The following is an 18,702-nucleotide window of genomic DNA, read 5'->3' on the forward strand; positions in this document are numbered from 1 at the left end:
GTAGTAATTCGGAGTTATGAGATTGGTTGAGATGGGAGCAAAAGAATAGAGGTATAAGATCCATGGAAATGAATGATAAAAAAAATATATTGAGAGAGAATTATTGAAGATGATAATTGCTAGGATTTTTACAGTGCATTTTTTTTTTTTTATAAATAAAATAGCCGTTTAATAAAGCCCTTACGTGTCTTGAACTTATATTGAATGCAGTTAATATAAATTTTGTAACATTTCCTGATTTTTTTGATAGTCGTCAATTAAAAGAAACCATTTTTGCAATTTTTGTTATAGCTATTGCAGCCGCTGAAGCAGCTATTGGACTGGCTTTTGTTTCGTCAATTTATCGTAATCAAAAATCAACTCGTATCAACCAATCGAATTTGTTGAATGAGTAAAGGTAGTATTAATTATATAATAATTGTTGATTAATTTAGCATGTCTGCTACGTAAGATATAATCGTGCTTGCAAAAAAGTAGGAAATTAAAGTATCTTGGTGTTCTCTTTCATAAGTCAATCCAGAAGTAAACTAATTAAAAAAATTCTGATAATTTCAAAACATATAAAGTTGCCAAACTAAAGAGATAGGACCAGCCAATAAAATATTAAACAAAATGATAGATCATGTCCAAACACTTCTATGTAGGGAAGACTATGTGGGAACTACAAAAATTGTAAGTCACAATTTCCAAAGACAGACATCTAAAATGGGACATAGTATTCTACTTTAGCCCCCCCTCCCTCTCTCTCTCTACTTTTCACACTTCTTCTCTATTAATTGCCGCGCACCAAATGCTCTTAAAACAAAGTTTATGCAGAGATATCTGTGTCCAGTAGATTGATATTGCATGCAGTCAACTAGCTCATGAGCAGGAAAAAAAAAAAAAAAAAAAAAACAAGCTCATGAGCCTTAAGACAATATTGAACTGCATTCTTTAATAATAATACTAATAATCTCATATCGCGATAAACAAACAAATTACGGCTATTAACTTATTAATGCTTCATTGGTTCAGATTCTTCGGATACAAGTTAGGATTTTGGCACTCATGCTGTGTACGGTAAAGAGCTACAGTAATATAGTAATATGTGTTGTTCAACACCCACCCACACACATTATCTGGGCTAAGAAATTCTAAAATGTTTTTATTTATTTATTTTAATTTTTTTAAACCACTCATCCAATGCATTTTACATTTAAAATGTGGAACACCATTTAATAAAGTACATTTAATGTTTTTTATTTTTATTTTTTTTATTTGGAAGTTTAAACAATTGTACAAATGAGAAAGGTTGGGCCTGGCTTAAGCCCAAAACGCTCTGGAAAAAGAGATAAGAAAGGAAAGAATAACAAAGGTAGCCCAACAAAGTAGACAATGGAGGCCCAAAATGGTAGCCTCTAGTCGCTCTAAATCAGATTTCGTCTCTCTGGCACACACAGTAGTCAAAGGGATCCGATCGTTATTGCCAATCATTTCATCAAGCGGCGTCTGGAGGTTGTGGTGGTGGCCGTTGGCGAGAATGCGTTAACCATTCAGCGAGAAGGTCGGATAGTCCATCAATGTGTGGTAGCGAGGAGAGCTTTTCATAAACAGTTATTTGAGTGTTACTGTGTTAGTGTTGAAGGAGACTGAGGCGGAATCCATGTCGGAGCTTCCGGATGATGTGTTTGACGACATTCTCTCCCGACTACCGGTGAAAGATCTGCTACGTTTCAGGTGCGTTTCCAAACCATGGTGTGCCCTAATTGACTCGCCTAGGTTCATCAAATTGCAACTCCATCGATCGCTTGAAACTGGAACGAATTTGAGTCTGATTTTTATAGATAAGGAAATACATTCAGTAGACTTAGATGTGCTTGATGGTGTCGTGGAACTTGGTGGTAGTAGTAGTGTCCCACGTTTAGATGTTGCAGAAGTCGATAACCCCATCAGATCTGAGACCGATAATCACTATATAGATGGAGATAGTCACTATATAGAAGGAGGTCCGTGCAATGGTTTGGTCTGTTTGCACTCATATGAAGACATTGCCTTGTTAAATCCTTCAAGAGTACAAAATTTTACCTCCATTGACATTTTCCGAAGCTTGGCACACATTTCATGGAATAGTGTATGATTCTGTTGGTGATGATTACATGGTGATTAAGATTTTTGCTGTTCTTGCATGGTCATGATTCATTTCCCTCTGAAGTAACGGTTTATAGTTTAAAATCGAATATGTGGAGGCGGATTGAGAACTTCCCTTATTTCCTCGAAAGGGAATGCGACACTCCGTGAACTCATAGCGTGAGCATGAATGGAGCTTTGCATTGGTTTGGTTGTGAAGAATCTTCAGAAGTGGTTGACATTGTTGTTGCTTTTGATCCCCTGAATGAGAAACATCAGTTGCCACAAGTTCCTGATTTAAATTTTACTAGCGAAACCTTGGGGGTTCTATGTGGATGTTTGTGCATATTTTATAATAAGAATTTAAAAGATTCTGTTGAATTATGGGTCATGAATGATTATATGGTGGAGTCGTCATGGACAAAACTCTTCAGGGTAAAGTTGCCGAGTGTCAAATACAGTGAGGATCATAGCCTGAAGCGTGCAAGGGTTTTGGCTTATTCTAAGACCAGTAGGGAAGTTGTCTTGTTGCATTTGTTTGGTACTCTAATTTGGTATGACCTGAAAGAGAACAGGGTCGTGGATCTCGGCATTGGTTCAGTTGCTGCGATTGTTAATGTGAAAAGCCTTGTTAAGCTCAACTATTATCAATGAATTGGCATTCTATAACTGTTGCTGTGATTTATGAGGATGTTTGGTTTTCAGGGAGCTGTTAACTTTCTACCAAAGCATGATTCTATTATGGTGACCATAGAGGATTTCGGGTATTCTTACAAATTATGTGTGCTTTGTTTTGCTATATAATTATGTTTCAACCTTGTGATCATAGTCGGCAAATTATAATATTTTGACTAGGTTTGTGCCTTTTGTTAATTAGCAAACCCATTTATGCTCTTAGCTTTGCTAACTCCTTGTATTAGAAAAAACTTCGAATGGATTCATGGAATGACAATGCTTATTCTGCTTGACAGAAAGAATTCAGAATTAGTTGGCTCATGGCCATGTATTTGGTGTGGATTCTTGGTACTTGGGTATCAAGCACTGACTCAATTAACATTTCTTCACATATCTTTTTGCATACTATTGTTACTATTCATCTCATCTCAAGAGGGATCAAACATAATTGGATTCACATATATGTATATTTAAACTTTGTCTACTATCTTAAGCTTTTAACAGAAATGTGGGTTGAATGCATGAAAATCTTAACACGGACGAATATTGGATTTGGTTCAGGTTTCACTTCTTCACTTAGCAATGTCTTCCTCCCATGGTTGAGAGACAGAATTGCCCAACCTAACTCTGTCTTCCTCTAGTGGCTAAGAGACTGAATTGGCCAACCTAGCTCCTTCAGTCTTTGTACTTACATAATCTCAATCTAGAATTTGAGGTTCAATGTGTGAAAATCTAAAAATGAAGTGGATTGTGATTGATGGTTAGGGTTGAGGCAGAAATTGAGTTAGGATTGGGTTACTCTATGTATATTTTAACCCATTAATAAATAAATCCGATTTTGGTTGAGACTATTAATTAGCAAGGATCTGTTACTCTTCAAATATATTTTATGATAACAAGGATCTGTTACTTTTTAGGTTAAGAATTGATTGTCAATAATTTGCAGAAATTACAACAAAAGAGGCTTATAGTGGTGGTCGTAAAAACTGCTGTGAAATATTGTCTATGCTGGTGTACTTCTTCAAATGCCGTGAAGTGGTTTTGTTTTTTTAAATGTCAAATGTGTAGGCGATTACACAGATATGCATTTGACAATGTGTGCTGACCTTTAGGACTGAATGTCAAGATTTTTATAGTTGGTGACACTGTTTTAGCAAAAATGACACTGTGATGTGTTGTATTAATTTTTTTCCCCTTTTCTTGGCATTTTGACGCCAATGATATTGTCACGTGGAAAGGTCCCCCCTCTTTGTTTTGTGGCATGTGTGATTGACTGGCAATACCACATAGTGCAATCTCGCCAGGGTATCCACAATTCTGTGTGTCAATCATAAATCACAATACTGTAAATTTTTAGCACAACCAATGTAGTCAAATTTTGATCTAAATACTGATTTCAATGGCAAAGCTTTAGCTGCTGGGAGTGGCTCTGTCATGTTATCCTTCGAGTCTAGTTTTGACATAATTTTAGTTTGGCCCATTTCGATTAAAAATGATTTTTCTACGAATTTTTAAGTATCTGCTGCGCATGTTTTTCTTCTTACTGAAGAATGCTGTCATTTAAACCTCATTAATCGCACCCCTATGGTTTCGGGTCGTTACAATCTTATTGGTTGGCAACTTCTTGCTAACTAGCTGGGCACTTGTTGTCGGAGTGCTTTATAGTTTAGTTAATGTATGTGCAGAGAGGAACTAGTGCATTTTAAGGAACCTATTTTGAATGTCATATTTTCTTCAATGATTATGTTCTAGGATTCTTTCAAGTATGCTCTCTCTGTCTCTCTCTCACACACGCACTACACCAGCTGTGTCCATGCATCTACCTATTAACATGAAATCTAGACCTTGCAGAATTGTTGATTCTGAACCTCATGACATTGTATATATGAATGCTTGTGCCCATGTTGATTAGAATCATCCATTGCATATCTTTCTTTCTTTCTTTCCCAAATAGATGCTCATCAAAATTTATTGGTAGTCCTTTCTTCCATTTCTTGCATCACTAAACCTTCGATCTCGTGGTTTTTGATCTTCCATTCCAGTTCTCGTTGTAGTCAAATTTTCGATAACCAATGACCTACTTAGATTGTAATTCTGAAAACAGTTCTCAAAAATTTAAAGAACAGAAAACTATTCTCAAAAAACAATCTTTTATAATTATCTGAAAACAAGTATTTTTATATCTGAGTTTTCAGAAAATAATTTTCGGAAAATTAAACCAAGTAGAGTTTTTGTACAGTTTTTAATTTTCTGAGAACAGAAAACTGTTTCAATAATTACAAACCAAACAGAGATGTTTTCTTTAGCTCCTCTCATAATCGCAGTTTAACGTTTTTTCTTCTCCTCCTTCAAGTACCTTAAAATGCAAACAACCAACACTTGATCTAAGTAGATATTGTTCGTCTACCAATCAGTATTATTTTCTGCATCTTAGATAACCATTCTGACAATCTTATGATATAAATCAGAAAGCAATTTTATTAGCCACTTGTCCATCTGTCATTTATTATTTTTAAGAAATATCAGTTTCTCATCTATTGATTATGTATTTTTTTTTTTTTTTTAAATTGTAATTATTGAACATGTGGGAGTCTTTTTGTAATTGAGTAAACATCGAGTTTAGCATAAATACCTAAGCATGTCTCACGGTTTGTAATTATTGAACATGTGGGAGTCGTTTTTTTTTTTTTTTTTTTTTTTTTTTTCAGAAGTTAAAAGATTGATTGTATGCACAAGTAAATATAAACATTTGAGTTCGCGGGGGTATCCAGTGAAAAAGAAAGAAGGTTTGAAGACTGGAGCTTATGGGCCTATTACTAACAAGAATGATTCCTGTTTTTTACTTTTAATTTTTAAACTGTGAAGTAAAATGTAAAAATTATGTTTATTAATATAATTTTACTTTTCATATTTTAAAAAATACTTTCACATTGGTGAAGGAGAGAGAAGGCGAGAATTTGTTACTTCTCTATTTTCTACACCTTTCACAAAAAATACTTTCAGTTACTGTAGCAGTTTACTCACCCATAATCCTCCTCCCTCTCTGTCATCTCACCCCACCATCATCACCCATCGTCATCTCCCTCTATGTCATCATCATCTCATCCCACCCACCGGCGACGATGGAAGACACTAACCACCACACTTTTTATCAGTATCTCTCTCTATCTGGACGAAGACTCCTCTATCATACACATCAAACCCCATCAAATAATATACCCAAATCAACCATCTCTCTCCTCTCTCATACACATCAAATCCCACCACAGCCACTGCCACTGCCACTGCCACAATCATCTATCTCCTCTCTAATACACATCAAACCCGATCAGTGTAGTGAGGAGGCCCGAGATGACATGGGCCGGATATGACTTGCAAACGCGACATCCGGTCCGTACAGATGGGTCAGGCCCATAGAAAGACACTGCCATATGGGCTGAACGCGAATAAGCCCATCAAAGATGACCAGGACTTATGGAGGAACAAGCCTAGATCCAGCAGTGTCTTAACATTTGTAAATATCTATAAATAGGAGAAGTAATGGAAAGAGGAGGGGAGATATTTTTTGGTTGAAATACAAGAATTCTAGAGAGAGAAAGGGGGAAGGAATTTCTTGTATCTTCAATTGGCGCCGTCTGTGGGAACCATGGAAGATTGGTTGATCAATGATTAATATCGCGTGGATTCAGACCAATTCGGGTGATCGAGACTCGATCTTTGGGAGTTGAATCCAGATCTGAGCGATTGTGACCTACTCTGGAGGAATTTTAGTTCCTGTAGCTTTGGCAGAAGTGGCTTCAGATCTACGCAACAACGAGTTGTTCGATTGTGGCAGGATCTGACGGATTTAGAATTCGAACAATTCAGATCTCGTCAACCATGAGCACAATTCGGAGAATTCGAAACCAGATCTAAAAAATTCCCACTCACGAAGCTCGGATCTACTAGCGAACTTGAGATTAATGCCTTTACTCCGTTCAGGAATAATGATAGGTGAAAGCTCCAATCCGATGGAGGCTGTCCAGCAAACAAAGCTTGAGGAGTTGAAGAACTTGATCGAGGCTCTCAAAAAAGAGAATGCAGAATTGAAAGCTGGAATGCAACATCAGCAAATGCCCGCGGTTTCGCGTCCACCTTCGGCCGGAGAAGGAGGTGTTCAATCTAATATCGCGCATCAAGGCGAGCAGGACGAGAACAGTCAGTCAGCTCTCCACCGTGATGAAAGAAGGATGGATGATTTGCCGCCAAATGCTCGTCGAGTTGAGGATCACGAAGGATCGACTCACGTTGATCCGCGACATGAGCAGATCAGACAGAACGAAGCCATGACCTTCGATCCGCATCGGGAAAGGTTCAACTGAGAGGAGGTGATAGAGGTTGATCACCGCCAAGTTGCGTCGCCTTGGCAAAGAGAGCTCATAGAGGAACGGTCGTTCGATCCGTCCTACCGGCCCTCCATGGCTACAATCACTCATCGCGGTTCGGAGAGCAGAAACGTAGCTCACAGAGCTACCACTGGGCGCCAAAGAGAGAATGAAGCACTCCGATCCGCGGCTCAAACGGTTGATTCACCATTCACTGACGAGATCCTGAATGCCCCGCATCCAAGGAAGTTTGCTATGCCAGTATTTATTCTGTTTGATGGAACAACCGATCCAATCGATCATGTGTACCATATCCAGTTGAAGATGGCCCTGAATACGAAAAACGACGCTTTAATGTGCAAATGTTTCCCTACAAGCCTAGCTGGACCGGCGCTCAGCTGGTTTAAGAACTTGCCTAGGAGCTCAATTGGTAGCTTCCGAGACCTGTGCGATCGGTTCATAAGCCAGTACTGTGGGAACAAGCGTCCGCCAAAGGACATCTCAAGCCTATTCACAATGAGACAGCACAAAGATGAACGTCTCCAGGCTTTTCTCACCAGGTTTAATCTCACTAAGAGTATGGTGATCGAATGCCACCCTTCTACAGCGGTTCAAGCCTTCAAGTTAGCCATGACCCGTGGCACTCCGTTCCATACCAGTTTGGTAGTGAATACGCCGACGACTATGGATGAACTCAATGAAAGAGCCGACGGCTTTGTGCGCCTAGAAGAAGAGGAGGCAGCCAATGCTCGGACAGCGTCGCTCGTGTCGACCGAGGAAAAATCCAAGGCAAAGATTAGGCAGAAGCAGGCTCAGCCGCAGCGTCAGACCTCCTCGAAGGCAGAAAAGAGGTCCAGGGAGGAAGAGCTGATCACTCCGCTGAAGGTCACTCTGGCGAGGCTATATCAGGAGAACAAAGATAAGTTTCATCCACTACTGCCAATTAGGCAACCCCTCGAACAGAGGGATTAGACTAAACATTGTGCTTTCCATTCCGATTTCGGTCATCAGACTAATGAATGCAGGAATTTGAGAAGGCAAGTGGAGATGTTGATAGCTAGAGGGGAGTTCGCGAGTTATGTTCAAGGCTCGGCGACAGAGTAGAATCGACCGATGGAACAAGTAAAAAGGAGCCATAAACAAAGCTCCCACAATTCACAACCAGTTCGTATAATCAATGCTATCCACGGTCGACCCGAGCCCAGCGAAGATTCAGATGAGCTGCTCCGAGCGCGCCTACGGCAGGCACAGATGAAAAAAAGGGTCAGCAGTGTGAATACTCTACACCAGCAGATCACATCGATACAGATAAAGTTCGACAGGACGGATCTGCAGCGTGTTCAAATCCCCCATGAAGACCCGTTGGTAGTCAGTTTGACAGTGGAGGACTGCCTGGTGCGCAGAGTTCTGATCGATCCCGGGAGCAGTGCGAATGTCATGCCGAGGGACACATTTGATCGGCTCAAGATTAAACCAGAGAGGCTCAAGCCCACTGGGAATCCCCTGTTAGGATTCGATGGCAAGAGGGTGGAGCCCGTCGGAATGGTGGAAGTAGAAGTTCAAGCTGCAGAACGAGTTCTTATGGAAACTTTCGTGGTTGTAGAGATTCACCCCTCGTACAATCTCCTAATGGGAAGAGGATGGATTCACAAAGTCCAAGGAGTACCCTCAACTTTGCATCAGGTCATGAGGTGCCTCGGACCCGATGGAAATAAGGTGATAGACATTCGTGGGGATCAGGTTGCAGCCAAAGAGTGTTATTCCGTCACACTAAAGTATGCTGGGAAAGGGAAGGCGCCCGTCCGACCGGCAAGCCCCAGATAGCAATTACAGGAACCTCCGCCCAAGCAGAAAAGGGTGGAGGAGTCAGTTGACTTGACCGAAGAGCCCCTTCTGGATGTGCAGATCGATCAGTCCAGGCCAGAATGAACTACCAGAGTAGGAATAAAACTGACCAGCGAAGAGCGGCAAGAGCTAGTTGACTTCTTGTCTCACAATGCCGATGTATTTGCATGGAGTCACCTAGACATGCCTGGAATTAATCCCTCCGTATCCTGTCATTCCTTGAATGTCAATCCCAATTTCAAACCAGTAAAACAAAAGCAACGAAGATTTGCTCCAGAACGCAACCAAATCATAGCCGAGGAAGTTGATAGGCTGCTTGATGCGGGATTTATCAGAGAAGTGCACTACCCAGATTGGTTGTCCAACGTCGTTGTCGTACAGAAGAAGAATGGGAAATGGCGAGTATGCATTGATTTCACCAATTTGAACAAAGCCTGTCCGAAGGATAGCTTCCCGCTGCCAAAGATTGATCAAATGGTGGATGCTACCACCGGGTATGAACGCTTAACCTTTCTGGACGCTTATTCAGGTTATAATCAGATCCCTATGGACCCGGCAGATGAAGAAAAAACTTCTTTTGTAACCGAGCGAGGGACATACTACTACAAAGTTATGCCTTTCGGACTAAAGAACGCGGGAGCAACTTATCAAAGACTTGTTAGCAAAATTTTCAAGGATCAAATAGGAAAGATTGTGGAAGCCTATATTGATGATACGGTGGTAAAGAGTAGGAAGAAGAATAATCATCTAAAACATCTGCAAGATATATTTGATGTGCTGAGGCGATATGGGATGAGGCTCAATCCAACCAAGTGTTCGTTTGGTGTGAGTTCCGGTCAGTTCTTGGGACACGTGGTCAACCGCAGAGGCATCGAAGTTAGCCCCGCTCAAGCAGAGGCTTTAATTAAGAATGCCGAGCCAAAGACGATCAGAGAGGTGCAAGCCCTCACAGGACGAATAGCTGCATTAAGTCGATTCATTTCAAAATTGTCAGACCGCTGCAAGCCGTTCTTTGACACGATTCGGAGTCATGGAAGACAGGTCTGGGGAGATGAGCAACGACAAGCATTGACCCATTTGAAGGAATATATGCAGAATCCACCAGTCCTGTCAGCCCCGGATCCAGAAGAAAAGTTATTTTTGTATCTTGGAGTATCTAGTGTTGCGACAAGTGCCGTTCTAATTCGTTGCAAGGAAGGCGTGCAACACCCGGTATTTTATGTCAGTAAAACAATGACCGAGGCAGAACGAAAATACTCGAAGGCCGAACGGGTGATACTTGCACTTGTAAACGCAAAAAGAAAGTTGAGGCATTATTTCGAATCCCACCCTATAGTTGTTCTAACAACTTTTCCAATCAGAGTGCTCATGCACAAGCCAGAACTCTCAGGCAGAATGACAAAGTGGGCCATAGAGTTAAGTTCATTTGACATAACATATGAGCCGATAAAGCTGTCAAAGGACAAGCGGTAGCCGATTTCCTGCTAGAATGTGACTCTGAAGATACGAAAGAAGACCTTAGGTGCGGCTCTTGGAAACTTTATGTGGATGGCTCCTCTAACCAGATGGTGGCCGGAATTGGGGTTAAACTGCAAACCCCAGAGGGTACTTCTTTGAGTCAAGCACTCAGACTGGAGTTCCGAGCCACCAATAACGAAGCTATTATACGAGGAGTTGCTGAATGGGTTAAAGTTGGCCAAAGAGCTACAGGTCAGAAGTTTGACTGTTTATAGTGACTCACAGTTGATTGTTCGGCAGGTAAATGGTGAGTACGCGACCAAGGATGACACGATGGGGGCATATCGTTCTGTCGTTCTGCATAAAGCCAAGGACTTTGCAAAGATTGAATTCATACAGTTACCGAGGGAAAGGAACGCAGATGCGGACCGGTTAGCATGTAGTGCTTCGAGTTCTGGTGAAACATTGGCGAGGGTGATTCCAATAGGAATATTGACCCAGCCATCTATTTTTGAAGAACCTTTGGACTCTGACCCTTGGCAAGTCAACGTCATACCGTATGAACCGAGTTGGATTGACCCCATCATTACTTATATTCGAGATGGCGTTTTGCCTATGCAAAGGGATGAAGCTAGGAAACTCAAAAAGAATGCTGCAAAATACGCCATCGTGCATAATCAGCTGTACAGAAGATCCTATTCTGGCCCATACTTGAAGTGTGTCACCCCCGCAGAGTCACAGCAGGTATTGCGAGCTATTCATGAAGGTGTGTGTGGCAATCACTCTGGGGGAAGGTCGTTAGCGCATAAAGCAATGACACAAGGGTATTTCTGGCCGAACATGTCAAGAGACGCGGAGGAGTTCTCTCGAAGGTGCGATAAATGCCAGCGATATGGACCATTGATCCACCAACCACCTGAGGAATTGCACGTCTCGCCGTGGCCTTTCGCGCAATGAGGGATGGATGTGGTCGGTCCTCTGCCAACGGCAAGAGCTCAGAACAAGTATGTGTTACTGGCCACGGATTACTTCACTAAGTGGGTGGAAGCAGAACCATATCCTAGCGTGACTCAGACTCATGTGAGGCGATTTATTTGGAACAATATTATCTGCCGTTTCGGCGTTCCAAGGTCCATAGTCATGGATAATGGCACGAACCTCGACAGCAATCAAGTAAGAGAGCTGCTGGAGGAGTATGGAATTAATCAGAAGTTGGCTGCAGTAAGTCATCATCAGGCCAATGGACAAGCAGAAATTACAAACAGAACAATTTTCGCCTGCATTAAGAAGAAGCTGGAGGACCATAAAGGGAAGTGGTTGGATGAGCTCCCGAGCGTCCTATGGGCTTACAGAACCACCCCAAGGCGGCCGACTGGGGAGAGCCCATTTGCAATGGCATATGGTACCGAGGCGGTTATACCGGTTGAGCACTTGGTCCCAACTATCAGAAGCTTAGCATGGAGTCGAGATCAGAACGACAAGATGTTAAGATTGAACCTCGATATGATAGACGAAAGGAGGGACGCTGCAGCAATAAGGTTAGCATCATACCAGCAAGTATTGGCGAATAGTCACAACAAAAGAGTGAAACACAGAGATTTTGCCCCTGGCGATCTGGTTCTGAAAAGAAAGGTGGGGATAGTCAAAAAAATGATGCCACCCTGGGAAGGCCCATACAAAATTGCAGAAGTCATAGGCAAGGGAGCATATACGTTAGAAACCATGGCGGAAAGGTTGGTCAGCAAGCCCTGGAATGCCACGTCTCTGAAGAGGTACTACCAATAAAAGCTAAGTTTCGGCTTTATTGGGTGTTGTTTGTTGTCAATCAAGTACGTATGAATGTGCAAATTCCTGAAATTTATAAAAATAACTTTCCTCTTCAATGGGTTGCTAAAAATAAAAAAAAATGAAAAGCCAAGTGGCAAGTGGCATTCTAGCCGAGCGCCAGGCACTTAAGCAAGATAAGTGGCAGCTGGCACCATAAGCCGAACGCCAGACACTTACTAAAAAAATGAAAAGCCAAGTGGCAAGTGGCATTCTAGCCGAGCGCCAGGCACTTAAGCAAGATAAGTGGCAGCTGGCACCATAAGCCGAACGCCAGACACTTGCTAAAAAAATGAAAAACCAAGTGGCAAGTGGCATTCTAGCCGAGCGCCAGACACTTAAGCAAGATAAGTGGCAGCTGGCACCATAAGCCGAACGCCAGACACTTGCTAAAAAAATGAAAAGCCAAGTGGCAAGTAGCATTCTAGCCGAGCGCCAGGCACTTAAGCAAGATAAGTGGCAATTGGCACCATAAGCCGAACGCCAGACACTTGCTAAAAAAATGAAAAGCCAAGTGGCAAGTGGCATTCTAGCCGAGCGCCAGGCACTTAAGCAAGATAAGTGGCAGCTGGCACCATAAGCCGAATGCCAGGCACTTGCTAAAAAATGAAAAGCCAAGTGGCAAGTGGCATTCTAGCCGAGCGCCAGGCACTTAAGCAAGATAAGTGGCAGCTGGCACCATAAGCCGAACGCCAGACACTTGCTAAAAAAATGAAAAGCCAAGTGGCAAGTGGCATTCTAGCCGAGCGCCAGGCACTTAAGCAAGATAAGTGGCAGCTGGCACCATAAGCCGAACGCCAGACACTTGCTAAAAAAATGAAAAGCCAAGTGGCAAGTGGCATTCTAGCCGAGCGCCAGGCACTTAAGCAAGATAAGTGGCAGCTGGCACCATAAGCCGAACGCCAGACACTTGCTAAAAAATGAAAAGCCAAGTGGCAAGTGGCATTCTAGCCGAGCGCCAGGCACTTAAGCAAGATAAGTGGCAGCTGGCACCATAAGCCGAACGCCAAACACTTGCTAAAAAATGAAAAGCCAAGTGGCAAGGGCATTCTAGCCGAGCGTCAGGCACTTGAGCACGATAAGTGGCCGCTGGCACCGCAAGCCGAACGCCAAGCACTTGCCATAAACAAGCACACGACAAAGTTAATATAAAAAAAAGAGAGAAAAGGTATATATATATTGAAAATGGGTTTGAACAGAGCGCAACACAAAGGAAAAAGAGAAAAAGAGTTCTGTCATCTCATTCATAATAAGCATTGGGTTTACAAAAAATGAAATATTCAAGTCACATTGTTACAAAAAAGTATGGAATCGAGGAGTCCGGAGGAGTCCTAGCTAGCTGCCTCAGTGCCGACAGCCTCCTGGTTGTGCCGACCCGCCTCCTCGGTCCCATCAGCCATCTCACCCTCACGAGGTGGGGAATCAAGATGAATAACAGAGTCATTCTGCTGGGGGCCAACGTCAGCAGTGGCTATGGGAGGTACCACAGTTGACGATTGAGGAGCGGTTAGAGGCAGAGCGGTAGGAGGAGCTGTAGTGATCCTAGAGGAAGCAATGTCCTGGCACTCATCAAATATGTGCTCTGCTTCGGGTGGGTTCTGGGTCAACATAGACCCCCAGAGGGTCAATCCCTAAATCCTTATCGACCTCATCTGGAGTTGAGCTGGTCTGTCCCTCATCCGGAACTCGGTCGGAGAAACCTTCTCGGAATCCTTGAGCATATCTAAGAGCGCCGACCCTTGAGAACCGAGCATGAAGAGCCAGCATCCCACCGTTCACTCTGCTGATGGTATCAATCAGAGCAGTACGCTCGTCTAGAGCTTTCTTCTCAAAAGCCATCCGAGTAGACTGTTCATCAGCCAGAAGGCGCTGGAGCTCTGCTTTTTCGTCTCTGATTGAATCACGCTCAGTCTGCCAGACACTCTTTTCAAGCTGGAGGGCATCCTTCTCATCCTGAAGAGAGTCGTTTTCTTTCTTCAAGACATCTCTTTCTTGTTCGGTTTTTTCAAGCCGAGCCAATACCTCGGTATTCTTGCTGGCGAGAAGGTCGTTTTCCTTATTGGCCACCTCCAGGCTATCGGAAAACTTAGGAGCCCTGGCGTTCCCCATTTCAACCTGCTTCTGTATAGCCATCATTCCGAACAAAGTCTGCATAGATATACATTAATAATGGTTAAACCGATAGTCTGGTCGGACGAAGGCAAGACCAAATAATATGAGAGGATTCATGAGTTGGAAAGTAAAAGTCACCTCCATGGCAGATTGGGGAAAGCGGCTGAACACATCCTTCTGGGATAGACCTTTCGCCGCCTCAAGGTCTTTCGGAGTCCACATGCTCCTATAATACGCCATGGCAGTCTGGCCATCCTTTAGCATGGTCTCGTTCGGCTTCACGAACGTCCCATCCGTTCGGGTATACCGAGGAGCCCATGGTGGTAAAGTGGGAAGAGAAGGGGAGCTTGAAGCAGAAGCAGAGGCACCAGCTGCAACAGGCCCGGAGGGGGCAGGAGCTCTGACTGGGCGGTGCAAGAGAGCACCCGGCCCAGAGACCCGGGTCCTTCTTATAAGAGGTTCCTCCTCAGGGTCGACTCCACTGTCAGGATGAGGCATTTTGCCTCGTTCTTTGTCCCGAGCGCCCCCAGCGGCAGCAGGGGCTGTAGTGATTTGTGGAGATGCGCTCGGGTTGGTAGCAGGGGTGCTGACAACCGAATCAATAGCCACCGTGCTCGGGATGGTGTCAGAGATGGTGGCTGAGGAAGAGGCTAATGCAGGAGAGGAGGTTGCCCCAGCAGCAGAAGTGGCTGGGTGAGTATTTTTCTTCCTGCCAAAGGATGGAATCTGAAGCCTGCTCATGGTATAGCCGAGGGATGAGAGCACTAAAAGGTTGTCTGAAGTGAGGAGGTCTGAGCAGGAAGGAATATCGTTTAGAACGTATTTCTTCAAGTAATTACTCCTATCCCTGCAAACACTGTAGCTCAAGTCATCACAAGATATTCCTAAGGAGCGGCATAAGAAAGTACAAAAGCGAGGAACACATGTTTCGCAGGGACAATCGTGTTTGTGAGATTTGAATTTCTTATATGAGGAAACAGAACAGACGCCAAAGGCGCTCGGGATTGGGTAATCCTCTGCAGCCGGCGAAGACCAAGCCCCACTAATGCCCACGATGTTATCCCTCCAACCCTTTTCAGATTTGATTGTGTCCGTACATATGGACATCTTGTCGATCGGGTAGAGGTGGTAGAAGGGCTCGTTCGTTCGGATCTTACTGACCTTATAACACAGAAGAAGATCTATGAGGTCAAGGTCCAGGCTTCTGTCACGAATCAACAGTAGCATAACGGATATGATTCTAAAGAAATTGGGGTTTACCTGCAGGGGGGATATCCCCAGTCTATTGAAGACATAATTAAAGAAGGGATGCAGAGGGAACCTAACGACATTCAGTTGAAGGTTTGAAAATAAAACTTCGCCGGGAAGGAGGCCGGCACCGGTCATAATATTAACATCCTTAGGGCAAACCCTAACTTGGATGTTGTCAGGAAGTCTAAGTCTCATACAAAGAACATCTAGATCTACAACCATGGTGGAAGTGATTGAAGGATCTAAAAGGGTAAAAAGAAGCCTGCCGAAAGTAAAAAGGAACAAAACTAACCTCTGAGGTAGAAAGTAACAAAGAGCACTGCAAGACCGCTGGAAGAATGACTCTTGAAGGATTTCACCGGAAAAAGCTTAGCACTGTTCTAAAAAGAGAGAGATTTGACTGATGATGGAGACGGTAAAAGGCATGAAGTGGTATTCTAGAGCCTTATAAAGGCGAGGGGGACCCGAGGGCCGAAGCGTCAGGAAGGCGAGAAATTCATCGAGCCCCGGAACATTGATTCTGGATCTGACCGTCCGTTCCCCCATGTGGGTTTCTCGGGCCGTCAACGTCATGATGGGGGCAGTTGAGGAGGCCCGAGATGACATGGGCCGGATATGACTTGCAAACGCGACATCCGGTCGGTACAGATGGGTCAGGCCCATAGAAAGACATTGCCATATGGGCCGAACGCGAATAAGCCCATCAAAGATGACCAGGACTTATGGAGGAACAGGCCTAGATCCAGCAGTGTCTTAACATTTGTAAATATCTATAAATAGGAGAAGTAATGGAAATAGGAGGGGAGATATTTTTCGGTTGAAATACAAGAATTCTAGAGAGAGAAAGGGGGAAGGAATTTCTTGTATCTTCATGTAGAAACCCAAATCAACCATCTCTCTCCTCTCTCATACACATCAAAACCCACCACAACCACTGAGCGGAGGTTCAGGAGCACATGAGGGGTGTCTGTTACGGTGACTTCGGCGGCGATTGCGACGAGAGCCAAGCTTGAGGATGCGGAGGCGGCGGCCTTGTCCATGTAAGGAGGAAAGGGGGCCGAAGCTGTGTTGTGTTGGTTTTCTGATCTATATTCTTGGCCATTTTTTCCAAAAGAGAAGGAACGAAGGTTTTGTTGCTTGTTGATTACAGTTGATTTCATAAATCAAATATTTGCAATATGCCCACTCCAATTCCTGTGTGAGTCTATGAATCTGGGTTGAAGTTTTTAAGAGTTTGGTAAGACGATGTAGCAGGTTTATCTGAGGATGTGAGTTTGGTGGATACAAACCTGTGCTTAGAATTTAGAAATCAAAATCAAAATAATAATTATTAAACTTACTTTTTAATTTTTTGTTTTCAAAATATTGAAAGTATAAAAGGTTATTAAACATAATTCTATTATGTATTTCAGTTTTAGAAATGAGAACTATAATTTTATTTTTAAAAAAAGTAAAAATAAGAAAATTAAAGCGATAATAAATAAGTCTAATCTTTTGTTTTCGCGCGGAGACATTCAGTAAAATAGAAAGAGAGTTAAAAAAAAAGAAAAAATGACTTTGGTGAGTTGAATTAGGAAATCTATGCAGTATTAAGTAACTTAATCTTAAATATTACTACGTATTTAATATCAATTGAGACCCCTACAAAAATCTATGCCAGAAGAAAAATAATAATAATATTAATATTAATATTAATTAATTAATTAAGATCTTTGAAAGAGGAAATTGATTGCTATAAAGAGTATAATATTATTATTATGGTTGTTGTTATTGTTTGTTAAGGTTAGGTTAGTGTACGACTTTACAAATCATCGAGTGGCTCAATGACCCGAGAATTCAACTTTGTACTTTTGGCTTATTCTTAATGTCCAAAATCTCACTATTTAATTGTTGATGAATATGTAATTTGGATGTGGACATTCTGTCATTTACTGCTATGAGCCTATGACTAGTCCACCCCTTAAGTAAGCAGTTTCTAAAAGTCACCTCCGCGAAAGTTCATGAACAAATAATATTATCTTTATTTCATTTTAAATGTCGCATTTAAAATCTGTTACTCACGTGCTATGAGCCTATGATTAATCCACCCCTTAAGTACGCAGTTTATGTGCAAAATTATAAAAGTCACCTTAGCGAAAGTTCATGAGTAAATAATACTACCTTCGTCCCATTTTAAATGTCGCATTCGAAAACTGTGACTCACAAGTCACAAGTCACAGAAACTGCTTACTTAAGGAGTGGACTAGTCATAGGCTCATAGAATGTGAGTCACAGTTGTCACAGTCCCCGAACGCGACATTTAAAGTGGGACGGAGGGAGTACTACTACTAGTATATAATATATACTAATATATATATATATATATATATATATATATATATAGGAGGCTGCCAGTTTGTCATCAGATTTCTGCAAGAATTCTCTGGTAAGAAAATCTGGAATAGAATTGTTACTTTCTTTGATATATTCTATATCAAAATCAAATATACTTAAAATAGCTTGTCATCGGACAAAAGTAATATTTTCTAACATCTTTTTCTAATACATATTTTGCGTTTTGACAATCAACACGAACTAAAAACCTTTGATTTAAAATATCATCTTGAAATTTACTAATGCATAAAACAATAGATAAAATTTCTTTTTTAATAATACTATAATTACTTTGTATTTTTGTCCAAACACCAGAATGGAAGCGAACCAATTGTTCAGGAGCATTTGGACTGACTCTCTGCTTGAGGATGCCACCATAACCAATCAATGATTTTGAAGGAATCAGTTGTGGGGATGCCAAGACAAGGCAAGGACTTGACATATTGTTTGGTAGATTTTACTATATTAGTATGAATAGAAGTATATGGAGGAGGATTACTTTGAAGTCGATCAAATAGGGATTTACATTGCTTGCAAAGATCTTTGTAGAAATCAGCAATGTAATTGAGAGAACCTAAGAATCTCTGGAGTTGTGACTTGTCCAGAATTTCATTTGGGAATTTATCTGTAAATTGAATGAATCTATCAATAGGACGAATTTGTCCTTGATGAATGTGATAACCCTGATTTTGGT

General features: G+C 42.1%; 1 protein-coding gene across 1 annotated transcript; it reads left to right on the forward strand.

Annotated features, from left to right (window-relative positions):
• Nucleotides 1-2,292: 2,292 nt before the first annotated feature.
• LOC132279723 (F-box protein CPR1-like) lies at nucleotides 2,293-2,760 on the forward strand. Its single transcript, XM_059781758.1, has one exon. It carries the CDS (start codon nucleotides 2,293-2,295, stop codon nucleotides 2,758-2,760), a length of 468 nt encoding a protein of 155 aa, XP_059637741.1.
• The last annotated feature ends 15,942 nt before the right edge of the window (nucleotides 2,761-18,702 follow it).

The sequence above is a fragment of the Cornus florida genome, unplaced genomic scaffold (assembly GCF_030987335.1).
Source record: "Cornus florida cultivar Cherokee Brave unplaced genomic scaffold, ASM3098733v1 CherokeeBrave_3.0.0_Hap2_Chr01, whole genome shotgun sequence".
NCBI classification, from domain to species: Eukaryota; Viridiplantae; Streptophyta; class Magnoliopsida; order Cornales; family Cornaceae; genus Cornus; species Cornus florida.